Source organism: Danio rerio, chromosome 22 (genome assembly GCF_049306965.1).
Source record: "Danio rerio strain Tuebingen ecotype United States chromosome 22, GRCz12tu, whole genome shotgun sequence".
Classification (NCBI taxonomy): domain Eukaryota; kingdom Metazoa; phylum Chordata; class Actinopteri; order Cypriniformes; family Danionidae; genus Danio; species Danio rerio.
In genome coordinates, this window is record NC_133197.1 from 11585178 (window position 1) to 11609331 (window position 24154).

Here is a 24154-nt window from a genome sequence, read left to right on the forward strand (position 1 = left end):
GCTGCTCCCTCATTAATAGACCGCTCTGTTGCTTAGATACATGCCCTGTCAATCATCTTGTCTTGACATTTTTTATATTTAATTTCCTACCATATTTTAGACTCAGCAGCAGGTTATTCTGCCCTTGGCAAGTCTTTCATGCAGAGAAATCTCCTTAGGTGTTATGCAATCTGAATTTATCAACCAAACACATGTTTATAAAAGCTCACATTGTTGTTAGAAGGTGGAAAATGTTAAATTTTTTATTAGATATTAATCTTCACCAAAACCTCTCCACTTAACCATCTGCCTCACGCATCTACCATGTCTATAATTTATTGACACTCATTACTTGTATTTGTAGTTCTAATTAAATTCACGCCAAACACACAAATTATTAGAGGTTGGATCAACCACAAATCTGTACTTTGAATTTCTACCAGAAAAAGTAGATCATCTTTGGAACGCTTATTTTAATATATTCTGATTCGGGACACAATAATTGTAGTTTTGAATATTATTTAGATACAGTGTGTAAATTGGAATACATAATTTTTTACGAATATGGGGCATGACCTTAAAAGCACTGAAAAATTTATAGTGCAAACCGATCTGGTTGTTGATATGGTTGCTAAGAAATGTTAAGTTGCAGCAATGTTTGCAAAATGTTTGCAAAACTTCGCAAGCAATAAAAAAATTCCTATTCTCAGCAATTTCTCCAAAAACTATTTCGCTCTCTTTTGAATTTCACAATATCACAATAACGTGAAAATAACAGTTTGTCAAAATAACAATTATTTAATCAAAATTATAAGAGAAAAATGATCTTAATCAATTTGAAAAAAATCTAATTAACCCCAAATATAAAAATATATACATTTGAGAGCAAAATTAAACTAAAATCAGTAAACAAATTAGTACAGTAAATTGTGTTGATGATGTACTACAACGAAAGAACAATTTACTAAATTGTGTTGATGTGTTGTGATGAATTACTAAAACGAAAGAACAAATTGTTAATTCATGACCCCAATGTAAACAAAACGAGTAAACAAATGAATAAATTGTGATGACGAATTACAAAAAACGACAAAACAAGTGATTAATTTGTTGCCCAAAATTTAAATGAAATCAGTACGCAAATGACTAAATTGTGGTGATGATTTACTAAAACAAGAAAGCAAATTGTTAAACCATGGCCACAATTTAAACGAAATAAGTAAACAAATAGCTAAATTGTGGTGACGAATTACTAAAAATGAAAGAACAAATTCAGTCCATCCACTCATTCGATTATACCATTTATTTTGAAATGTACGTGTTTTATGTATTTGTTGATAAGTGAAGTTTGATTTAAATCCTACACAGTGCCTCATAGCTATTGTCCAATCTGCAAAAAAGGCGAATCAAATGCATGCCCACACATTGAAATCTCTTTTTTGTGGTGTTAATTTTTTATCAAATGATTTAATTATTAAATGCACAGTTTTGTGTTTGTTTCAATTCTCCATTTTGTGTTAAAAATAGGACAACAGCTTTTGTTTATCTGTGCCTACAGAATAAACAGAAAAAACAAATATTGACTGTTTTTGTGGTGTTTAAATTTTCAGAATAAATGGCATAATCGAATGAACAGATGATACACAGACTAATTTGTTTAGCAAATTCCTAATTCGTTGCCACATATTAAACGAAACGAGTAAACATTACCAAATTGTGGTGACGAATTACAAAAAAATTAGTGAACAAATAGTTAATTTGTTGCCACAATTTAAATAAACAAGTAAACAAATTGCTAAACTGTGCTGACGAATGACTAAAAATGACGAATTACAAAAATAAAAAGAACAAATTGTTAATTTGTTGCCACAATGTAAATAAACAAGTAAACGAATGACAACTTTTGCAATGATTTACTAAAATGTAAGAACAAATTCTTACTCAACTGCCACAATTAAAACAAAATGAGTAAACAAAATTAGTAATGAGTAAACTAAACAAATTACTAAATTGTAGTGATAATTTACTAAAACAAAAGCATAAATTCTTACTTTCTGGGCAACATTTTTAAGAAACAAGTAAACAAATTGTTAAACTGTGGTAATGATTTACTAAACAAGAGACTAAATTGGAAATTCATGAGAACATGTCGTCACAATATAAATTAAGAGTGAATTCATTAGTAAATAAGGATATGACTATTTTTCCCTCCCCCTTGCATTTTATGTTTTTTAGCTTTTTTATTTTACTATACTGTATATTACAAAAAAGTTACATTTTAAATCGACATATATTAATAGATCTATTATACAGTAGTTCTTAAAGTAGTTAATATTTTGTGTACATTTTAATTAAACATATCAAGATTTTTACAAAGAAATATGACTCAATTATCTGCGTAAATGAGGTGACAGAATTTCCCTTCATTCCCTGTGGCTGCACAGTATTTGCTCGTCTTAAAACACACAGATACAGCATTAATTCCACACATCATTTGCTCCTCATTAAGCTGCATTAGTGCTGAAAGCCTCATATGCACATAAGAAACATCCCAGGAGTGCTTTAACACAGCAGGCATTTTCTATTTAATAACATACAGTCAAAAAACTGCCGAATTTCCAAAAAAAGAGACCCCAACCAGCTCCAATGCGGAGAAAAGTTAACTTAATTTAAGTTAACTGAAGTTCATTAAATCATTTTAGCCAAAACGAATGAATTCAGCTCAGCTTAAACCCGGCCTGGTTCATCAACGTTAGTGCACTCACATACTGAGTCTTGTCAAGAGGGGAAATGGAGACGGTGCTGATGTTGTCCATTAGCATGGTGTCGTACTCCTGCAGGACACCATTAGCGTACACCACTCTGTCCTTCACGAAGATGCTGATGGCGCGCAGCATGAACGACACAAATAGATGCATGTGGATGTAGTTTCTGGTGCAGTGGAGACGCCTACGAGAAAAAAAGATTGGAAAGCTTAGCATTTTTGTCATTTATGGAATACAGACATAAATGTCATTACCGACGCATCTAAAATAGTTAACCGTGTGGTGGAAATGACCGTGCGCAGCATGAATGACACAAACAGATGCATGTGGATGTAGTTTCTGGTGGAGTGGAGATGCCTACAAGGGAAATCGGTCATTTCCAGAATACCAACATAAATGTCATTAACGACACATCTAAAATAGTTAATCGTGTGACAAAAATTACAGGGCGTAACATGAACGACACAAAATATGCATATGTATGTAGTTTCTGGTGGAGTGGAGATGCCTGAGAGAAAAAAAAAAAGAATTGGGATATCTTAGCATTTTTGTCATTTCTGGAATACGGACAAAAATATCACTACTGACACATCTAAAATAGTTAATTGTGTGGCAGAAATGACAGCCCACAGCATGAACGACACAAAGAGATGCATGTGGATATAATTTCTTGTGCAGTGTAGACATCTGCAAGGAAAAAAGGTTTGCGAAATATTAACGTTTTTGTCATTTCTGGAATACCAGCAAAAATGTCATTACCGACGCATCTAAAACAGTTAATATTGTGGCAGAAATGACAGCGCACAGCATGAACGACACAAACAGATGCATGTGGATGTAGTTTCTTGAGCAGTGGAGACATCTGCAAGGAAAAAAGGTTTGTAAAATTTTAGCGTTTTTTCATTACCGACGCATCTAAAATAGTTAATTGTGTGGCAAAAATGACAGCTTGCAGCATGAACGACACAAAAAGATGCATGTGGATGTAGTTTCTGGTGGAGTGGAGATGCCTGCGAGTGGAAAAAAAAAGAATTGGGAAATCTTAGCATTTTTGTCATTTCCGGAATATTGACATAAATGTCATTACCGACGCATCTAAAATAGTTAATTGTGTGGTAAAAATGACAGCGCACAGCATGAACGACACAAACAGATGCATGTGGATGTAGTTTCTTGTGCAATGGAGACATCTGCAAAGGAAAAAAGATTTGCGAAATCTTAGCGTTTTGTCATTTCTGGAATACCGATATAAATGTCATTACCGACGCATCTAAAATAATAAATTGTGTAGTGGAAATTATGGTTATGGAAATGTAATTTAAAGCCTATCCAAATTACACACAATGATTTTCAAATATTTTATACTTTACATCATTTTATACTATTAATTACTACAATATAAAAATTCAAATGTATAAGTTTTTTTATTATCATTTTATAAAATTTTTAGAGTAAATATTGAAACATTAAATTCAATAATATTTTTAATTAATTAATATTTTATGGTGTATTTAAATCTATAATAAAAAAACTTGCCATAAAAAATTACAAAACAAGTTTTTGTTCCTATTCGGTTTACAATTTTTCCCAAAAATATTGACTCTTCATACATTTTTGTAATCATATTTTCTTTATTAAAATTTGCACTTTAAATTTAAGTTTTACCTTTTTTTTTTTTTTTTTTTTTTTTAGCTTTGCATTCATTGAAATATGTCTATATTGTATCTATTAAATTTAAGGTTATTTTTGATTTTCTTTTGATTTAAATGACAAATTATTAAAAAAAAAGTTTATTTAAAATATAAAATAACATTTTATTAAAATGCTTTTGCAGCTTTATTTCTAGTTAATACTAACCGTTTTGTGTACATGTGCATTCCCTGAAAAAATATTTTGCTGTTTGTTCAAACTAGTTCTTTAAAATTAGTCAAAAACATAAACATAATTGTTTTTTGTTGAACATAATTCTTGAGAATTTGGGGCGGGACAACTTAATTGTTTTACGTTCAATCCACTTAAATTTGTTAAGTTAACTTGATTTGTAATAAATGAATTGTGTGGAACACTGCATGTTTTACAGTATGTGTGTGTGTGTGTGTGTGTGTGTGTGTGTGTGTGTGAGTGTGTGTGTGTGTATGTATGTATATATATATATATATATCCCATAGCTAATAAATCCCAACCCTCCAGTGGAGCCCTTTAATTAAAAGAAGCAATGTACAAGTAGTTCAGATGTAGCAGAAGCTCACTGGAGAACTCTTTTGCTAATTTACCGTCTGAAGATCTTTGTAGATGAAGACCTGAGACTGTCTGAACAGCAGCCACTTATGCGCAACTAGTTTAAAACATTTGCTTGCCGTGCAGCTTCATAATGAATTCACAGACTTATTAGTGTTTTTAGAACTTGTCAGGCGGGACCAAAGTGTAAAAACATTCTCCATTACCGAAAGTATCCGATGATGAAAATGGCGACTAGTAGCGAGCTGAAGGACACTGCGTAGCCAACAGTGTACATGATGTGCAGCCGCTCGAAAAAGTCCCTCTGGAAAACACAACAGCGCTTCAGTCATCAAGTGATCTCAACCAACAAAACTTGTTGCTTGATGCCATAAACATTTGTGAAGACTTTGACCTTTTAAACCAGTGGCATTTCAATCTATATAAGCCGCTTGAAGTGTTTTTAATGTAAATTTTATATAAATATGCTGTCAATTTTGTGACCATCCAATATGTTGGTCAAAACAACAATGTTGTTTTTTCAGCTGAAAATGGGGTTCTCGGTGATTCCTAAAATGCAAGTCATTAGCTCTTTCCATCCCAGGATGCAAAATGTGCAAATATGGAAAAGCACATAAACATTTGAAAATAAAGCAACCCAGGCTCACTGTGGAAACGTAGTCCCGCGGACGTTTCTGGAGACCGCGGAATACGTCCCGGCGGGTACGTACGGCTGCAGTTTTTGTTTTAGCGAATCCGCGAGAGGCCACTGTTGTTCGCTTTTTCGCATCTCAAACGCCGCAGTTCGCGCCCGCGCTGTTCTCGCGTGAACCCACCAGAGGCCGCTGTCCAACTGATCGGATGATTGACTGCGCGACCGGCCAATCGGCTGACCCGCCCTCCTCCTTCCCTGAACCCAATCAATTTTACCGATTGACCCGCCCGCCCGCTCGCTTCCCTAAACCCGAGCAACAGTTTACAAAAGCCGTCCAAAAAAAGAAAAGCCCTGATTTTTTTTTCTACCGCATTTTCGGATTTCACCGCGTTCTCACCCTGTTAAGAAACTCGTTCACTAAATTTTTGGGATTCTGTTTTTGTCTTACCTGATTGCTGGAACCGCTCTTCCTTGGACTCGAAACCGATCGCCGTGGTCAACTCCTCTCTGCATCTCGAGCATGCCGACGTACACGGTGAGCTGAGTGGACAAACGGGTTGCAGCGGGGAAGCCTTCTACAAGGAGTTAAGCGGTCTGCTGGCCGGCCGGCAAGCATGAAAGGGAACAGCCTCACACCGCCCCGTAGCGTTTGCTTGAAAAAAATAAACGCAGCCGTACTTACCTTCCAGGACGTATTCCGCTGTCTCCAGAAACGTCCGCGGGACTACGTTTTTAGAATGAGCTTGGGTTGAAATAAAGCACCGTTTTCATTTAGTCAAAGAAAACAAAATCATCCCTTCCTGATTAAACTGTCCAAAAAAACATGCAATTTGCTGCGGTGGGACCCAGCAGACACACAATGTCATAAGACGTTAATGTTAGGTTAGATTTGGATAGTGACGTCAGGTGACCAAAATGCAATGTCTAGCCAGCGTCTAAGCACAACGTTATTTTGACCTTTAATAATGACATAAAATGACGTTGATAGTTGGTTGATTTTAGGTTATGTTGGACAGTGACTAAAAACCAACTTCGAGTTTAACATCTTGAACCAACGTCATATTGATGTCAAATACTGACATTAATTTGTCAGGTATAGCAAATAAAATCCAACATCTTATAGACGTCATAGTTGTAATTTCCACACAACATCAATCTGTTACATCATTAAATGTTGATATTTGGTTAATTTTAGGTTGGACGTTGGACATTGAGGTTTTGATGTTGACGTCAACTTGATTTTCATTTCAAACAAAATTCCATGTCCCCACAATGTTGGGGTGCATCGTCAATCTGACATGTCTTTTTCTTATATATTAATTTGCTTGTGACGAAGACGAAATGTAACGAATGTGCAGTGGCTTTTGAATCACGCCTGTTTTTATTATCACATGATCTGTTAAAACAAAATTGCATTTTTTGATGCACATGCTGGAATTTATTCGGTAAATGTGTTTCCATTATAGTTTAAGCACATTTTTCAATATTGGAATAACAGTATATCCTACTCATTTGTGCGCAAATATTTTTTAGGCACATTTTTCAAAATCTATGCACATCACGTCATCTCCTTCAAGAATTTTTTAAACAAAAATCCAAAAGGTTGCTGAAAATAGGAGAATGGAAACACCTACATTTTGAGAGTTAAAAAAAGCATATACAGGTAAAACAAAAGTAATACCACTGGCATCTTATGATACATTAAAATCTCAAGAATTGAAATGATCATGTTATGCAAGAAACTGAAAATTAATTTCAAGATTTTATCTGTAATTCACAACCACTTCATCAGTAGTGTACCATGCGGGTATTAATTTTGTGTTGCCTCTGTAAATATACATATATATATATATATATATATATATATATATATATRTGTGTGTGTGTGTGTGTGTGTGTGTGTGTGTGTGTGTGTTCGTTCTGACTCTAAATTTGCTAATCATTTTTTGAGTCATTTTGTTTCAGCAAGCAAACATCCTGTTTGCTTCTAGTGTTCTGAATAAAAACTCACGTACATCTTACATGACTGAGAGTGAGTAAACAGACAGTATATGAAGAATTCAGATCCAAAAATCTCTAAATTCCATCTGAAATTATCTTTAAAAACTGAGCTGCTGGCTCCTCTGTGTGTAGGTCCAGTAATTTACCTTTTATTGCAAACAATGTTTTCTTTTCATCGTCTTAAAAATGAAATAACTCAAAAATAAACATAGAAGTCTGAGAAAAATGCTTATTTTCCATGGAAATTTAAGATGGCTTTTGCATCTGAACGCTACATATGTTCATTTTGGTTGAACTGTCAAATCAAATCAAATCAAATCACTTTTATTGTCACCACATCAGCAGCACGTGTGCTATGATGAGGGAAAAGCTTAGGTGCTGTCTCCAGACAGTACAAAATTTATTTCAAATTTATACTGTGCCTTTTAGACACTAACCCAACATCTCATTTTAACGCTGTTGTCAAAAGTGACTCTTGGATGATTTCAAAACTCATCAATAAGACACCAAAACCTGCTTCGGCTTGTTTAATTGGACTTACTTTGCCCTTTTCGATGCCTGGAGCGAGGAAGCGCAGACAGTCTGAATAATTGACCCAAGTTCTGTTCTCCACCGATACCCACGATCCATTTGAGCTGCACTGGCGGTATGCAAATCCTATAAACACCAAGAGAAACAACAACTTGACTGGAAACTCTTAGATAATTTTAAAGAAAAAGTATAACTTGTTATTAGACTGTACCATTGTGGTTGAAGTCGTATACATAACTGGGACACGGCACTTTGGTGACGGTTCCTGGAGAACCTTGAGGCCAGCAAACCAACCCGTCCCATCCAGGAGAACAGACCTCATCTGTTTGAACCATAATCACAGTTCATTTAAATGGAAATTCAAGACATGTAGAAACAGAAAGAAAAAAATCACATTAACCAAGTTTCCATCCACTTATTTTTGTGCTCATTTTGGAAATTTACATTAAAATTGCTTAATTGAATTGCCAAAATTTGCATACATTTTTTAAAATCTGCATAACAAAACTTATACAAACTTTTTATCCGATAAGAAAATATGTGCATTTACTACAATGAAAACACATTTACTGAAAAAATTCCAACCATCCGCATCAAAAAAGTTGTGTGATTTTGTTTTAATAGATAACAAAAATGGGCACATTGGGACTAAACTAATGGACAAACCAGCAAACCGACCACATTGTAAAACATTAAACTTGCATACAAATTAAATGATGTGGTCAGCACTTTACAATAAGGTTTCATTAGTTAATGAAATTCCTAACATGAACTAATAATAAACCATATGTTTACAGCATTTATTAATCATAGTTTAACATGCATAATTAAAATCCAAATTCATTAGTTATTGCACCATGAGTTAACGTCAACAAACAAAAAACAACTGCATTTTAATGAACAAATACTGTAATAACTGTATTGCTCATTGTTTGTTCATGTAATGGCTCGTTTTCACTGACTGGTACAGTTCGGTTCGGTACGGGTCACCTTTATCAGGCTTGCGTTTCCACTACCAAGGGTACCCTTTTGGTGGGCATGGTGTATGACAGTAAGTTTAAGTCGACATCATTTTCGCTTTAGAAAATGTCTACATTAAAGCTGTACGGGTCGCTTATCATCTCATATGAGAAGCACTTCTCACAAAACAGACGCTTTATACACATAAATACTTCTGTATAAATGTTTACTAACTTTTCAATGAACAGGATTTGATTATAACTGCACATCAATGACAGTGCAAAATAGCCTACTGTAACATCTACAATTATACTAAATAAATTAATCCATCATATATGAACACACACAGACCCTTACAGTCTCCGATATGTTACCAACTACAGAAAAACTACACACAGCAGACATTTAGTTTAAAAAACAACACAAAATATAGTCCACAGTCAGAGCAAACCTCTCATCTGTGTCTGTAATCTTCAGCAGCACATGTAACCTCTGTTAGAGAATAATTCCATCATTCTGAGTTGATATTAATCCAAAAGGTGATGATAATAATAGTTAAACATGGCACTCTCGCGTTTGTCAGTTTATGACAGTATCGGGTTTTAAAAGTATGTCAATAATCAAGCGCACGTTATTGTCATTAGCTCACAAAGTTTGTTATTTCAGATATAGACAAGCGCCAGGAAGAAGGTGAAACCGCTCGCACTTCAGACTGGCTTGTAAAAAACTTGTAAGGGGCACAGGGTAAATCTGCTCTTCTTTTTGGCTTTATGGCTGTTCATCAAGATGAAGACAAGGTTTGTTTGAGCCCGGGTCGACCATGGCTTGTCATTATATGTATATATATTTACGCTGTAATCTCTCGGCTTTGTATTTTTAAACCAATATTTGTAAACCAATAGCGTTCAGCTATGCGCCTGGCTCCACCAAAGCGTACCAAACCGAACCGTACCGTACCACTCAGTGGAAACGAGCCATTATTAACTAACAGTAACTGATACAACCTTATTGTAAAGTGGTCCTTTTAAAATCTCTCAGCCAAAGTCCATCATCAAAGTGGCTCAGCTTTATTACCTCACAGAACTCAAGCCCCCAAAAGCCACTGCGCGTTCATTGCATTTTGTCTTCTGAGGTGTCACTTATTACATTAAAATATACCCATGATGTCTTCTTTTATCACAGCAAATACGGGTTTTTCATTTAGATTTTTTGCGCTAATATATTGGACATTTAATAGTGTTGGTGGGGGCAGAAGGGGGGGGGGGGGGGTGGTGGGGTTGTACATTCCTAATCACCTGTTTCTAAATGGTCTGTCTCTAAAAGTAAGGGGGGCGTATCCCCCATCCACCTGGTTGCTACGCCCCTGATAAGGAGGGATGGTTAAGGAGCACTGTTAGACCTTACTGGGGTTTTTTACAGTAGAATACTGGCAACACTGTTGCCAGCCACTCACTGTAAAAGTTTGGTTACAGTAAGTAACTGGCAACAGTGTTGCCAGTTAATTACTGTAACTGAACTATTACAGTGAGTGGCTGGCAACAGTGTTGCCAGTAATTTACTGTAACTGAACCATTACAGTGAGTAGCTGGCAACAGTGTTGCCAGTTAATTACTGTAATAGAGCAGCAGTGGTAACTAACTGGAAACTGTGTACAGTTAATTACTGTATTGTAGTGTTACAAATTGCAGCATTATACTGCATACACATTCATAGTATGTCATATATAGTTATTGTAGTGTTACTAAAATTAATTAGTATTCTTAGCTGTTATTTAAAAATAGAAGGCATAACATTTTTCAGACAAATTTATTTTATTGTTTTGGCACCAAACAAATAAATAACAGAAAAAGTATAACAAAATTAAGAAATCAGCAGATATAAATATTGTCTTGCATATAACAGGTCTGCACAGTAAGGCTGCGGTCACATTAACCTTTGAGCAAGCAAAATTCTGTCATACTGCACTGCGAAGTGGAATTAAACAAAGCGAGTAGTGGAATTAAACAAAATAATTAGAGATTGAAAAAGCAAGCCAGAGAGGTCATGTTTTGATCTTTGATTGGTATCAAGCAATCACATGATGTGATTTTGCATGTCAGCGTTCTCCAAGCTTGAACTTTTCAATGCTGCGAATTATGAAATGTCACATGAGCTATCATTCCAGGTCAGCAGTACTCACATGCGTATGAATGGAAGTCTGTAGGGAGAAAAGTTCAGTGTGACCGGGACTTTAAGCTGTAACTCTAATTAAACACACCTGATCAAACTAATTAAGGCTTGTTAGAAATCTACAGGTAATGTTGAAGCAGGGTGGGAGCTAAACTCTGCTGCTGCAGTTCTCCAGGAACTTGGAGTTTGACCCCCATGGTATACAGCAGTGGTGCTCAGTCCTGTTCCTGGATATCTACCTTCCTGCAGATTTCAGTTGCTACCCATATCAAACACACCTGCCTGTAATTATTACGTGGTGTTCAGGTCCTAATTAATTGGTTTAGGTGTGTTTGATATGGATAAAAACTGAAATCTGCAGGAAGGTAGATCAGCAAATGAACAGCAAAAAACACAAAATAATTATTTTAAAGTTTTAAATAATTAAAAACTGTGTCAAATCTCAATAAAAAGTTTAAAATAATTATAAAAAATAAAAATAAAGTTGGCAACACCGAAAAACCAAAGGATCCAATCTTTTATTGTTATAATTATCTCATGACAACAAACTTTTTTATTGTTTCTAATATAAATTCATAAACACTGCTCTGAAAAATACTTAGCAACAAACTCACAACCTGGGACCGGACAGTGGACCTTTTGTGTGTAGATGGCTATGTGTATCATGTTTTTGTGATTCCCTGTGATGATGTGCACATGTTACCTTACTGAGATGATGGAATTTAAATTTGGCTTAGTTGCCAGAAAGATACATACAACTGTTAGCATCTGTACATTATAGCCGTATGCAATATCCAATAAATACTTATACTTAAACAAAAGTAATGTTAAAAGTTATATAAGGAGAGGCTAACTAGCTAACAATGTAGCTTTCAAGTACACAGTTCAAGATAACAGCAATATAAGTTAAAACACAGCCTTATTTTAGAAACCCTCAAAAACATTTGAACACATTTTACTTACTCATTGTAGATTCTTATTTAAAGCCTAAAACATATCAGACTCTACATCTGAATTGATGGACAGAGAATAGAGCACACTCAGCAGTAAACAAATCAAACACCTGGCTCCCTTAAAGGGCCGGCATTTTCTGAAAACTCTTTCTAACACCTTTGTGTTTAGAATAAGACAGACAATCTGTGGGAGTGTGTGGTGATGCCTAAATCATTATTTTCTGCCTTTAAAATGCACGTCTCTATAAATAGCAACATAAAAAATCAGAGAAGATGGGACAGTAATGGTTGAACAGTAATTTGCTATTTATTGTCAGTTACTATCTGTTATGAGTACATAAAGTAAATTACTGGAATTTATTCTTTGCACTACACAATTTCATACAAAGTCTACTCCATTTATAGTAAAATAATATGTGTTAATAAATAATAAATGTTTCCTTTTATTACAGCAAAACACTGGCTATTTTACAGTTATTTACTGCACATACAACAGAGTAACAGTGCAGTTATACTAATTAAACACACCTGATCAAACTAAATCTAAAGGTAGTGTGTTGAAGCAGGGCTGGAACTAAATTCTGCTGGGCTGCGGCCCTTCAGGAGTTTGACATTTAGGAATTGCCTACATTTATCACAATCATGCACATATCATTGAATAAAAACAAAAAATATATAAAAACTTCATCCAAAGCAAAAAAAAAAAAATAATAATCTGATCCTCATGTTGTTCCAAACCTGTAGTAATAATAATAATTAAAAAAAAACAAATAACCTGATTAATACATTTATTTAGGAAAGCCTTTATACTATACTGTTAATGCCACTTTTACCTACTTCATTTGAAGTTTTCAAACAAATTCATTGAGTCTCTGCAAAAATGTATGTACATGCTGTTTAAGATATTTTTTAAATAACACATTTTTACTAGTTATTTAGCAAAATACTAATACTCAGCTTAAAGTGCAATTTAAAAGCTTAACTATAGGCTAAACTAGGCAAATTAGATTAATTATAGAAAAATAAACAAAGTTATAAAAATGATTGTGATAATTTGGTTGCTTTGTGTGAATATTTTTGCCTTTAAATGCATCTCGTCGATATCTTTACTTTTTAATTAGCTCTGTGACATTGACATTGGTTGACTCCTGATACTCAATGTTAAAAACATAAAAGGAACCAAAGAAAACACAGAGATGGCTGCAGAGAAATTTAGCTTATCATCAATGCATTGTCTCACTTTCTCCTCAATACTGACCATTCACATACCGAAACTGAACAGTAAATATATATATATATATATATATATATATATATATATATATATATATATATATATATATATATATATATATATATATCAACATAAAGCATCAGAGTACATGGGGTAATAATGGTTGAGCAGTAATTTACCATTTATTATCACAGTAACTATCTGTAATGAGTACATAATGTAAATTACTGTAATTTATTCTTTGCACTACAAAATTTCATACAAATCCTGCTTCTTTTACAGTAAAATACTGTTTCCTTTTATTACAGCAAAACACTGGCTATTTTACAGTTATTTACTGCATAATCTACAGTAAGGGTTAACAGTGAGGGATGGACTCTGCTTTATATGCAATTGTTTTATGCGATATTGCAGATATGCGCAAAAAATCTAATATGAATATTAGAATGGAAAAAATGGCTACAGTCTGCTTCAGTCTAGAGACTCAACATTACTCTAAGACTTCTAAATGAGCATTTTACAGTGTTATAAATGCTAAAATATACATAATAATTATGCTTTGAGTGGAATTTTGACCTTTTTCAATAATGATGTGTTTTCAAGGCACTTCAAAACATTTTAAAATCAGAAGCACAAATAGACCACTATCCAATTCCTTAAACAAGTAATTAATATCTGATCACCTGCCATTGAATTATCAGAAATGTGCATTTTTTTTCAAATAATTCAATGTAGTGGATTCAATTATTACACTAGCTGTTTATCACAGCTAAAAACACTTGTATATCAAGACATTAGTCTGTTTTTTGTCCTCAAACTGCTCCTGTGTGTAGGACTAGTTTCATCCTTGTCTCATTTAAAAGGTTTTGTTTTGATTTCATTCTGTTGTAGCTTTGAGACAGCTAAAATAAGGAACTGTAATGCAGTTAAAACCTGCCGGGAACTATTTTAGTTGTGCATTTTTTTCATGAAGCGGCAACATCCCGCTCTCTTGTGAATCTAATCCGGAAGTAACTGAAACTGCAATTCATCGAAATTCCTCTAGGCCTGTCTAGCACAATTCCTTTAGCACATCTCTATTGACACCACTGTAAAAATGGCCTACTTTACAGCAAAAAAAAAAGGTGTTTACAGCCTGGTACAAAAAAACGATTTTGGAGTGTATAGCTAATATTACACTTCATGACAACTGTGAGCGGGGTAAATTATTTTATAACTCATTCGTTTTATTCATATTGAGTTATATTATGTCTGCATAACTAAAGACGTGGCCACTTGAGTGACAGCTAAGTCTCACTAGTCGGCGTCATGTTACCTCAGCTGATTCCGGCTGATTAGCTGCTGAGCTCGGCATATACGTCGTGTTTTTCTTTTGTTGTCATACAGTGTTATGCCTGGATTTCATAAACAGGCTTGCATTTACTAACACAGACTATATTTGAAGGGTTTGGAAGGAATTTCCTCCTGTAGAAAAACGTTGAAAGAACACTGCTTAGTGGCTCAATGTATTACAACAGTGTTTTTAAAAGACTAAACACTTTATTGATATAGTGTACAACCAGCACGTGGTCAGAACACAAACAAGTTGAAGGTAATGAAGTATCAAGCGTTTCTCCCAAATAAAGCCTGTACAAAATGCTAACAAGCATCTGTAGCTACGCTCATGCTCGGCCTCTTTGCCCTTTTATGGTTACCCTGGGTCGGAACAATGATGTGCGAACAAAATGGCGAAGGTTGGCCACGCCCACTTGTAGATTATTTTGTGATCTTTAGAAACCTATAGGTGACATCACAGATACTACATACATATTTTTGACAGTCTATGGTTTTTATATGAAAATAACAGAATGTTCATCAACCAATGAAAATAAATGATTCAACAGCTCTACAAGCAGAGAAAATGCTTATATAAAAACTCTTTTAATGCCTACACTCTCAGAAAAAAGTACCATATTTTATGAGTTGCAGCTGCATCTGTGATTTGTATAAATACCCAGCCATATTCTTGACAAAACTCTTGATATCTTTAAAGGACTACAGATTCATCGATGCGTTACCTGAAGGACCGCTGCTCACTTCAAACTAATGTAAAACCTAATTAAAACGCACAGAGTCCATTGAGGAACGTCTAATATAATTACAGTTTCTTTAGTAACAGGGTCGTCTTAAGTGAGACTTGACATCTCACGTTCTCAGCAAGTTTCCGACAGCATAATTATCACAACAATGCTTTCGTTCAACCATAAAAGCTCTGTTGGCCTCTGCGATTTTCACACATTATCCGACGTGACAACCAACCAACAAAAGATGCATTAGTAATAAAATAAATAGAAAATAATGACTTGAAAAGGCAGTGGAAACGTGCTAGCCGGATTTCTGATGAAAGGAGGGAATATTGCCCACGGCCACATGTAGGGTTTATCTTCCCTCGCGGCTCATTGATTCTCCTCTGTTGTAAGCACGAGTATTCAGTCAAACATTGATCCAGCCTCCGCAGAGTAGTGTGGGAAAAGGGCAGCGTCCCTGTTTGGAAGCCCCGCACCAATGGGTCAATTCCCTGAATGGAGAAGAAGAGGCTTCAAGAGACTGATGCTATTTGTAAACTTTAGTCATACTTAAATGACGCTGTGTAGCTCAATTCTGCCTGGTGGTTTGCCGGTGATGCCTGAAGAGTATCAACTACTGTAGCTTTGTGTACACTTCAAAGGGTTAGTTCACTCGGAAATTTGAATAATAATTAACTACTCACCCTCATGTCATTTCAACCCCCTGAAACCTCATGTTCATTTATTTTCGAACCTCAAATGTTAGATATTTTAGATGAAATCTGAAAGCTCTCTCATCCTCCATAGACAGCAAGGTTCCAGACTCTTTCAATGTCCCAATTGTAATAAAGCTACAATAATACTTCTTTGTGCATATAAAACAAAAAATAACGCTTTTATTCAACCGTTTCTTCTCCTCAGTGTCAGTATATTGCGCATATTTATTAGTAATGTGTACTGATGTATACCCCAAAGTCCCACACACAAATTAAAACTGGCACCAAATATAAAAAAGTGGATGTATTCATAAAACAAAAATAATGGCTTAATTCAACAGTTTCTTCTCCACAGTGTCAGTATATATTGCACATATTCACTAGTAATGGGCACTGATGGATACCCCAGAGTCCCGCACACACAATAAAATTGGCACCAAATATAAAATTCAAGAGTTCACCCTTAGCTGATGATTGATTATGAAGCGTGTTAACCATGCTGTCACGAAAGAGATCTCTGAGCTCGTGAGATCCTCGAGCCTGGGGCTCCCCCCTGTTGCAGGGCGAGAGGGGAGTCTGAGTTCAGGTAGGTCGCGAGAACTCCCCTGCTTGATAATGGTGGAAGTAGATTATGAATTCTATGGATTGTTTATGCTGTCAATTTAGTTGTCGATTTACTTATGTTACATGTTTTTGGTCTGTGGGAGGAAACCGGAGAGCCCGTAAAAAACGACACAAACACGGGGAGAACATGCAAACTCCACACAGAAATGCTGACTTAGCCAGGTAGTATCTGAGCCAGTGACATTCTTGCTGTGAGGCAATGATGCTAACCATTAGGCCTCTGTACCACCCTGACAAGGATATGGGAGGAGTATGGGTGAAAGGGGGGTTCTTCAAGACGAAGATGACTAAGGTAAGATACTCTGGTTATTTATAGAGAGATCCCTGAACTCGGAGATACTTGAGCCTAAGGCTCCTGCCTGGTCAATAAGCACATTAGGGGATTTGAGATCAGGTGGGTTTTGAAAGAACCCCCTTAGAAAAACGGGAGGAAAAGGAGGAGATGGGGTGAAAGGGGGGATTCTTCCAAAACGAAGATAGAGCAGTAGGGAGAAAACTATCCATTTATAGTAAGCTTGGATCACTCTGATTGGATTATTACTGATTACAGATAAGAAGCCAGTCATGCTCAATCATACCACGTGTTCCTCTCGAAATTAGTTTGTGAAACTTCACTTATGTATACCCCAGAGTCCTGCACACAAATTAAAACAGGCACTAATAAATCAAAGATATTATGTGCATATAAAACAAAAATAATGGCCTTATTGAAACAATTCTTCTCCTCAGTGTCGGTATATTCCACACGCTCATGAGTGCACTGATGTATATCTCAAATGCCTGCACATAACTTAAAACTAGTATACTACCAAATATCAAAATTATTATTTGCACATAAAACAAAAGTATTTACTTTGTTCAACCGATTCTTCTTCTCTGTGTCAGTATATTGAGCATGTTTATTGGTACTGTGCATTAAACCCCAGATGCCCACATGCAAATTAAAATTGGCACCAAATATCCTCAGTGTCAGTATATTGCGCATGCTCATGAATGCTATTCACCAGTGCTTAATTTGTAAATGAATAATTCCCTGAACAAAACCAAGCAATAAAAGTTACTGTGACTGACGTCCATCAAACAATTTCAGTTTTCCCGGAACATGACGTCATTAAACAGTTATAGTGCAAAAAAAGAGCATCACATATCTGAACAGTCTTTATTTTGTGCCATATAACGTTATATGTCAGTCATGGATAATAAAACATGTAGCAACAAACCTATATCATATGAACACTAATCAAATGACTCACTCAGTCTAATCTTCTAGAAGAGCCCACAGTCAGCTCTTCTGTCATGTTCTGTGGCTGACTTGAGATTGCTTTGCTTCTGTATCCTGATCCATTCTCACAGCTTCATCTTCTCAAGATCTGGTTTAATCAGGCTCTTTATCAGGTGTAATCGTGGTTTAAAAAAATGAAATGCTTGCCTCTTTGCCATTTTAAAAATACAAATACTATTTAGGCAGGCCACTGTGCGTTATTTATATTTGTTGCTTACTGAGTGCAAAACAATCACCAGCCATTTAGCATGATTGTAAACATAAGAAAGCCGATTGGCTGAAAATATTGATGAGGGCCAATAATTTAACGTGACTTTAACTGGTGCATGGTGACAACAATCATGTGGTGTGTCTTTCTCTTTCTCGCACTCTCTCTCTCCCACACACATGTTGGTGTTCACTATGCAAAAGTTATTGCCGGATATAATAAAATAATGCCATTATTATAGGACCAGTAATTCCTACTTTGCATCCTGTGTTTAAAACATATTCTATTAATTTAGCAAACAGATTGAAGATTCTATAAAAGATTCTAGGTCAGTGTTTCTCAACTGGTGGGTCGCAGGATCATTTTCAGTGGGTCGCAGAGTGTGTGGTCAAAAAAACAACAAATGTTTAATTTTTTACTTATTTTATTTTGCTTATATAAGACTTTTATTTTGAAATGCGCGAGCGACAACTGTACCGTTTGACATGTGAAATTTCTTTTAATTATAGTAACAAATATGTTGAAAAATACTTTAAAAACTAAAAAAAAAAAAAAAACTTAACATTAATGCAAAGATTGATCCATAAATAATTAAATCAATAAGCAAATAATATAAATAGAAACAAAAAAATTATATAAAAACATAAGAAAAAAGGGAAGCAACAAATACCTGTGCTGGGTTAAGGTTAAAACCCAAACATAAATTATATTATTTCCTTCAGTCTCCTTCCCTGTTCCTTACATTTAAGATGCAGGGCTCATATTAGACTGATTAATTTAATTAGGCCATCACTTTTATAAATATGTCTCAGGTAAAAAATATTACCAGTGTGCAAAATATGTCAGTGAAAGATGCTTCAGTACTATTTTAGACTAAATACAATGCGTCTGTAAAACCAGGACAAAAAAAAAAATATTTCCTATAAGTAGACGACGTTTAATTATTTGTAATTGCCTATTTTCGATTATTGTGCTACTAGATTATGTCTTTAACATCATCATTAGTATTTAAAAGTGATGCTAAAAATTATTTTGTGCTCGTCTCTTCTTGTCGTCATTTCCCCCTCCAGTTTTTCTACGCCTGAAGAATATTCGTCCCTGCTGAAAAATCCAGCTTAAACTGGTTGGCTGGTTTTAGCTGGATGACCAGCCTTGTTTCAGAGGGGTTTTGGCCATTTCCAGGCTGGTTTCCAGCCATTTAAACTAGAACCAAGCTAAGCTAAAACCAACTTGACCAGCCTGGTTTAAGCTGGATTTTGGCTGGGCTCCCAGCCTGGCTAGGCTGGTCAAGCTGGTTTTATTTGGTTATCTCCCAGCCTGACCAGCTAAGACCAGGCTGGACATGGCTGGAAACCAGCCTGGAAATGGCCAAAACCCCTCTAAAACGAGGCTGGTGGACCAGTTTAAACCAGCCAACCATCCTAGGCTGGTTTAAGCTGGATTTTTCAGCAGGGGTTTTATTTTCGCGGCCCAATTTCTAATGTAAATCAGGTATATAAATGGGGCCGGCAATGAAGCAAAGGCCATGCCTGTGTCTGTGCACAGACTCGTGTTTTTGTGATGACCGGTCGGTCTAACGGGTTACCTTGGAAGAACAAACTCAATCCGTGAGAACACATATGAGAAATGAGATGGAGCGAGCTTCCTGGTGATCACATGACCTTCAAAAACAATTTCAACTTTAATATAATTGTGATTCTTTTTTTTTCAGTGAAAATGTATAAATATTTAAGTGCTAAAGCAATGCCCATGAAGATAATTTGTAAAATGCAAATAAAACAATTTCAGCTAGTAAACGGCTCGCACCACTACTGGGTTGTGGGGGCCCTGTCGGAGCCCTGAATTAGAAAGATAGTAATGCATTTAATTTATTTTATTTTGTATTATTTTTGCCCTGCTTTTTGTCAGCTTTTGTGCTGCCACCTATGGGGCATACTAGTCACTGCACTGTAGGAAAGTCAATAACAGCTGAACCTAATCAGCAAGAAGCATCCCAGTGGGTAGAGACTCTCGCTGCGCCCGAAACTGCATACTTCCATACTATATAGTACGCTAAAATAAGTATGCGAGCCGAGTAGTATGTCCGAATTCATAGAATTCAAAAAACAGTATGCGAGAAGTACCCAGATGACTTACTACTTCCGGCGAGATTCTAGAGTGCGCATCCCATGCATGCTGCGCTATCCCATGATGCCCCGCGAGCGAATTTATGAATGGGAGTAAAGCGACGCAATTGACGCAGGTAGGTCACGTGACCATGACAAAATGGCGAATGTAGTACGTCCGAATTCCATTCATACTTTTCACATTCATACTGTATAGAACGTACTTTTCTAACGGCCGAGTAGTACGTTTAAATTCAAATGCAGTACCTACTGAGTAGTAGGCGGTTTTGGACGCAGCCACAGTTTTCAAATGCTCAATTGGAGGACATAGAGATATTATTGTAAGTTTAGTTTTGGAAGCTAGAATAAAAATGGATCGAAATTCAAGCAAGTGTCCTGCGTCTAAAAACATTACCTGCTGGGGACAGCGAAATCAACAAGGAATTCGCTGTAACAGGCCCTAAGCAGTTGCATAAACAAAAATAATGAATTTATTTAACCAATGTCAGTATATTGCACATGAGTAATAGTATCTGGATGCAGCCTTTATTATGCAGGCTGAGATTGCATCACTCAGCGATGCAATGTCAGACACAATGCACTCAATGGAGTGAGTGGCGTCACTGTGACGGGTAGGGTTAGGGGTGGGGTTGGTGAGCGCATTAAAAAGCATTGGGTGCAGCTCAGATTGCACTGCACCAGGTCTGCATCCAGACCGCTCTCCTATTTTGAGGATGTTTTTGGTACCTTTCTTGACTTTGAACGAGTTGAACCTTGTTGTCTATGGAGGATGAGGGAGCTCACAGATTTACAAAAATACATTAATTTGAAAAACCTCAGGGGTTTAATTAATAACATGGTGAGTAACTAATAACATGAGCGTGAGTAATTAATAACATATTTAAATTTTTTGAACTAATTAAAACTTCATGGGCTATCAGGTTGAGATGTCGAATGTCGTCTTCCACACTTGGGCTTTTATATTCAAAGCATTGATTTATGTAACAAACAGAACATTAAAATTAGAGGCGGCAGATTCTAAAATGGAACCCTGAATGTTCCGAGAGTTGCCATGGCAAATGAAGGTTCGGCGAGAGCGTTCAACAACTCAATGCAAATGACAACAGCCACACTCTAATTAGCTCTAATAACCAAAATTAGCAAATGTTGTTAAACAAAGGGCACCCTTTTGTGTAGCCTTCATGTTTGATGAGCGCTTAAAAAGAGGCATAAATGTCCAAATGAACAATAAATAATAGCAAACGTAATCCTTGGTTAAGAGCTATTTTTACAGAAGGTTACTGTAGGCTGCGAGCACTAGAGATTAAATATATAATGTCTGCTTGAAGCTTGATAATTGGTTTAGGGAATAATGCTGCCTACACTTTGCAAGTTGATATGAAATATATAAATATATATATATATATATATATATATATATATATATATATAGTTGAAGTCAGAATTATTAGCCCCCCTGTTAAATTTTTTTCCCCAATATCTGTTTAACAGAGATATTTCTTTAACACATTTCTAAACATAATAGTTTTAATAACTCATTTCTAATTACTGATGTATTTTTATCTTTGCCATGATGACAGTGCATAATGTTAAACTAGATATTTTTCAAGACACTTCTGTATTCTATAATACGAATTGTGTCTAGCATTCATGAATCGGATTTGTGTATTTACGAATTGTGTTTTGAAATTACTAATTGAATTTGTGTATTTTTGAATTGGATTTGCATATTTAAAAATTTTGTTTTGAATTTCTGAATTGGATTTGCATATATTTAGGAATTGATGGATTTAGGAATTGCATTTGTGTATTTACGAGTTCAATTTTGTAAATGTGAAGTGTGTGCGAATTTTATTTTGTAAATGTATTATCTTTGAATCGGATCTGACTCCACAAGGTGTATTATTTTCTTTTACATGCTCTAAACCAAACAAAATACCTTGAATTACGTACTAAAAAGAGTGCTAAAAAGCTAAAAAAAAAAATGTCTTCTATAAGTTTTCCCTGTTTTTAGTCACCCTTTATGTTCATTTTATAGTTGCACCAGTAGATGGCGACAAGAGACTGTCTTTAGGGCAAAGTAAGAAGCAGAAGTGCAAGCATTTCTTAGTTTTCACAATGCCCTTTTTAAAAGTGAACGAGAAGTTAACGAAAAAACTGACTTTATTAGCTTCATTGGCTGTTTATATGCAAATCTATAGCACCAAAAATATAAAAAATAAAATAAAAATTAGCAATGTTTTCAGACTTCAGATTATAATCACCAAACCTGTCACAGTAATACCCAACCTTTAAAAAAATATAATCTAATAATAATTTACATTCAGAAGGGTTTTTGTTTTATGGATTAATAACCACAAATTCAGGCAATATTTGGGGACAACAACAAAAATAACCCATATATTCATGTACTTTTTTGATGAGAGAAAAAACCCTGTAAACCTAGTCAGTCACTAAATAATATTTAGTTAAACCAGCTTTGCACCCTAAATTCTTGTTTACTTTTGTATAGTCTTATGAGAAGTTTTTACACAGGAAACACCATTTACACTTTCTTAAAAAATTCTGCATGCTGCCTGACCTCGATTTATACACACAAAAACACACAAACATGCTCATTTAAGTGTATTTTCTGCTTCAGCGTACAATTTGTGCTCATTGAATTTGACTATATTCAGCTGTGTAGCATATAGCATGAGCATGTGTGAGATTATTAGCCAACTCTAATGGATAAACTGCAGGATATATCGAGATTCACACTTGGAACGTGTATAATCCTGCGCAGCCCCATTCACAAGAGCGTCTGTTCAAAGTTTAGTTATCATTTTTTAATAAGTGCAAAGAGCCGCTACTTACTTCTGATTTTGTCATTCTCACAAGTCAGATGATTCACATGTTTTTCAATCATCTTCATCATGCCTGCTTTGGTATCCTAATTCACAATTGCGCAGGCAACCAGAAACCTTAAGTCAATAGTAACTTGGCATGCCTGGTCACACAATCAGCGCACGATAACACACCGAGACCAACATATGTAAATGAAGAGAGGAGAAAAAAATGGAAGACAAACAATAAACGTGCGTCAGCTTGTGTAAACAGCAGAGTGAGTCACAATCCTACACCATTGATCTGTGACATCACAAACTCCTTTGTGTTGTAATGGACTGCCTTTTTCATCTTCTGTGTGAATGTGGCACATCCGAAAGCACTTTAGTAACATTAGTGCACTTGCACCCTTTTAAAGATAGTTAGCTATTATGAGTACACTGTGCACTGCATTACATAAAAAAAACGACTTTTCCCATTGGTAAACACAGCAAGCTTTATTGGATTAGGTTTGATAGTGCTACATCAAAATTCAGATGATTTAAAAAGTTAGACAAAATCCTAAGACAAAAATCTTGTGTGAAAAAGTCAAATCAGCATCCTCCATCAAAAAACACTGTACGATTTCCGTGCGTTTTCAGAAATGTACCAATTCCCTAACTCTTTGACAGCCTTTTTGGCATTTCAGAGAAAGTTGACTTCAGAGTTGCGTCTCACCAGGTTTTTGCTTTTTCTACTCTTTTAGCTAGTCGAGTCATTCTTCTCAAATGAACACAGGCAATACCTCTAGCTAGCACATGGGTTCGAGAAATCTTTAGCTGCATAAAACTTTAGAAGTTAAGACATTTGCTTGCAGGATCTCT

The 24154-nt window shown here is 35.5% G+C and overlaps 1 protein-coding gene across 2 annotated transcripts in view; it reads right to left on the reverse strand.

The window, feature by feature from the left end:
• pth2rb (parathyroid hormone 2 receptor b) overlaps nt 1–24154 on the reverse strand; it is a 60573-nt gene that overhangs the window by 31201 nt on the left and 5218 nt on the right. The window contains exons 1-5 of one of the 2 annotated variants that reach the window (XM_073937362.1): nt 11288–11500; nt 8360–8470; nt 8159–8274; nt 5189–5286; nt 2745–2928 (exon numbers count right to left, since the gene is read on the reverse strand). In XM_073937362.1, the coding sequence (XP_073793463.1) occupies nt 2745–2928; nt 5189–5259 (255 nt within the window). In that variant the 5' untranslated portion in view covers nt 5260–5286; nt 8159–8274; nt 8360–8470; nt 11288–11500. Of the gene's footprint in view, nt 1–2744; nt 2929–5188; nt 5287–8158; nt 8275–8359; nt 8471–11287; nt 11501–24154 lie in introns of those variants that run through there. The other variant, XM_017353489.3, reaches the window with a different exon arrangement.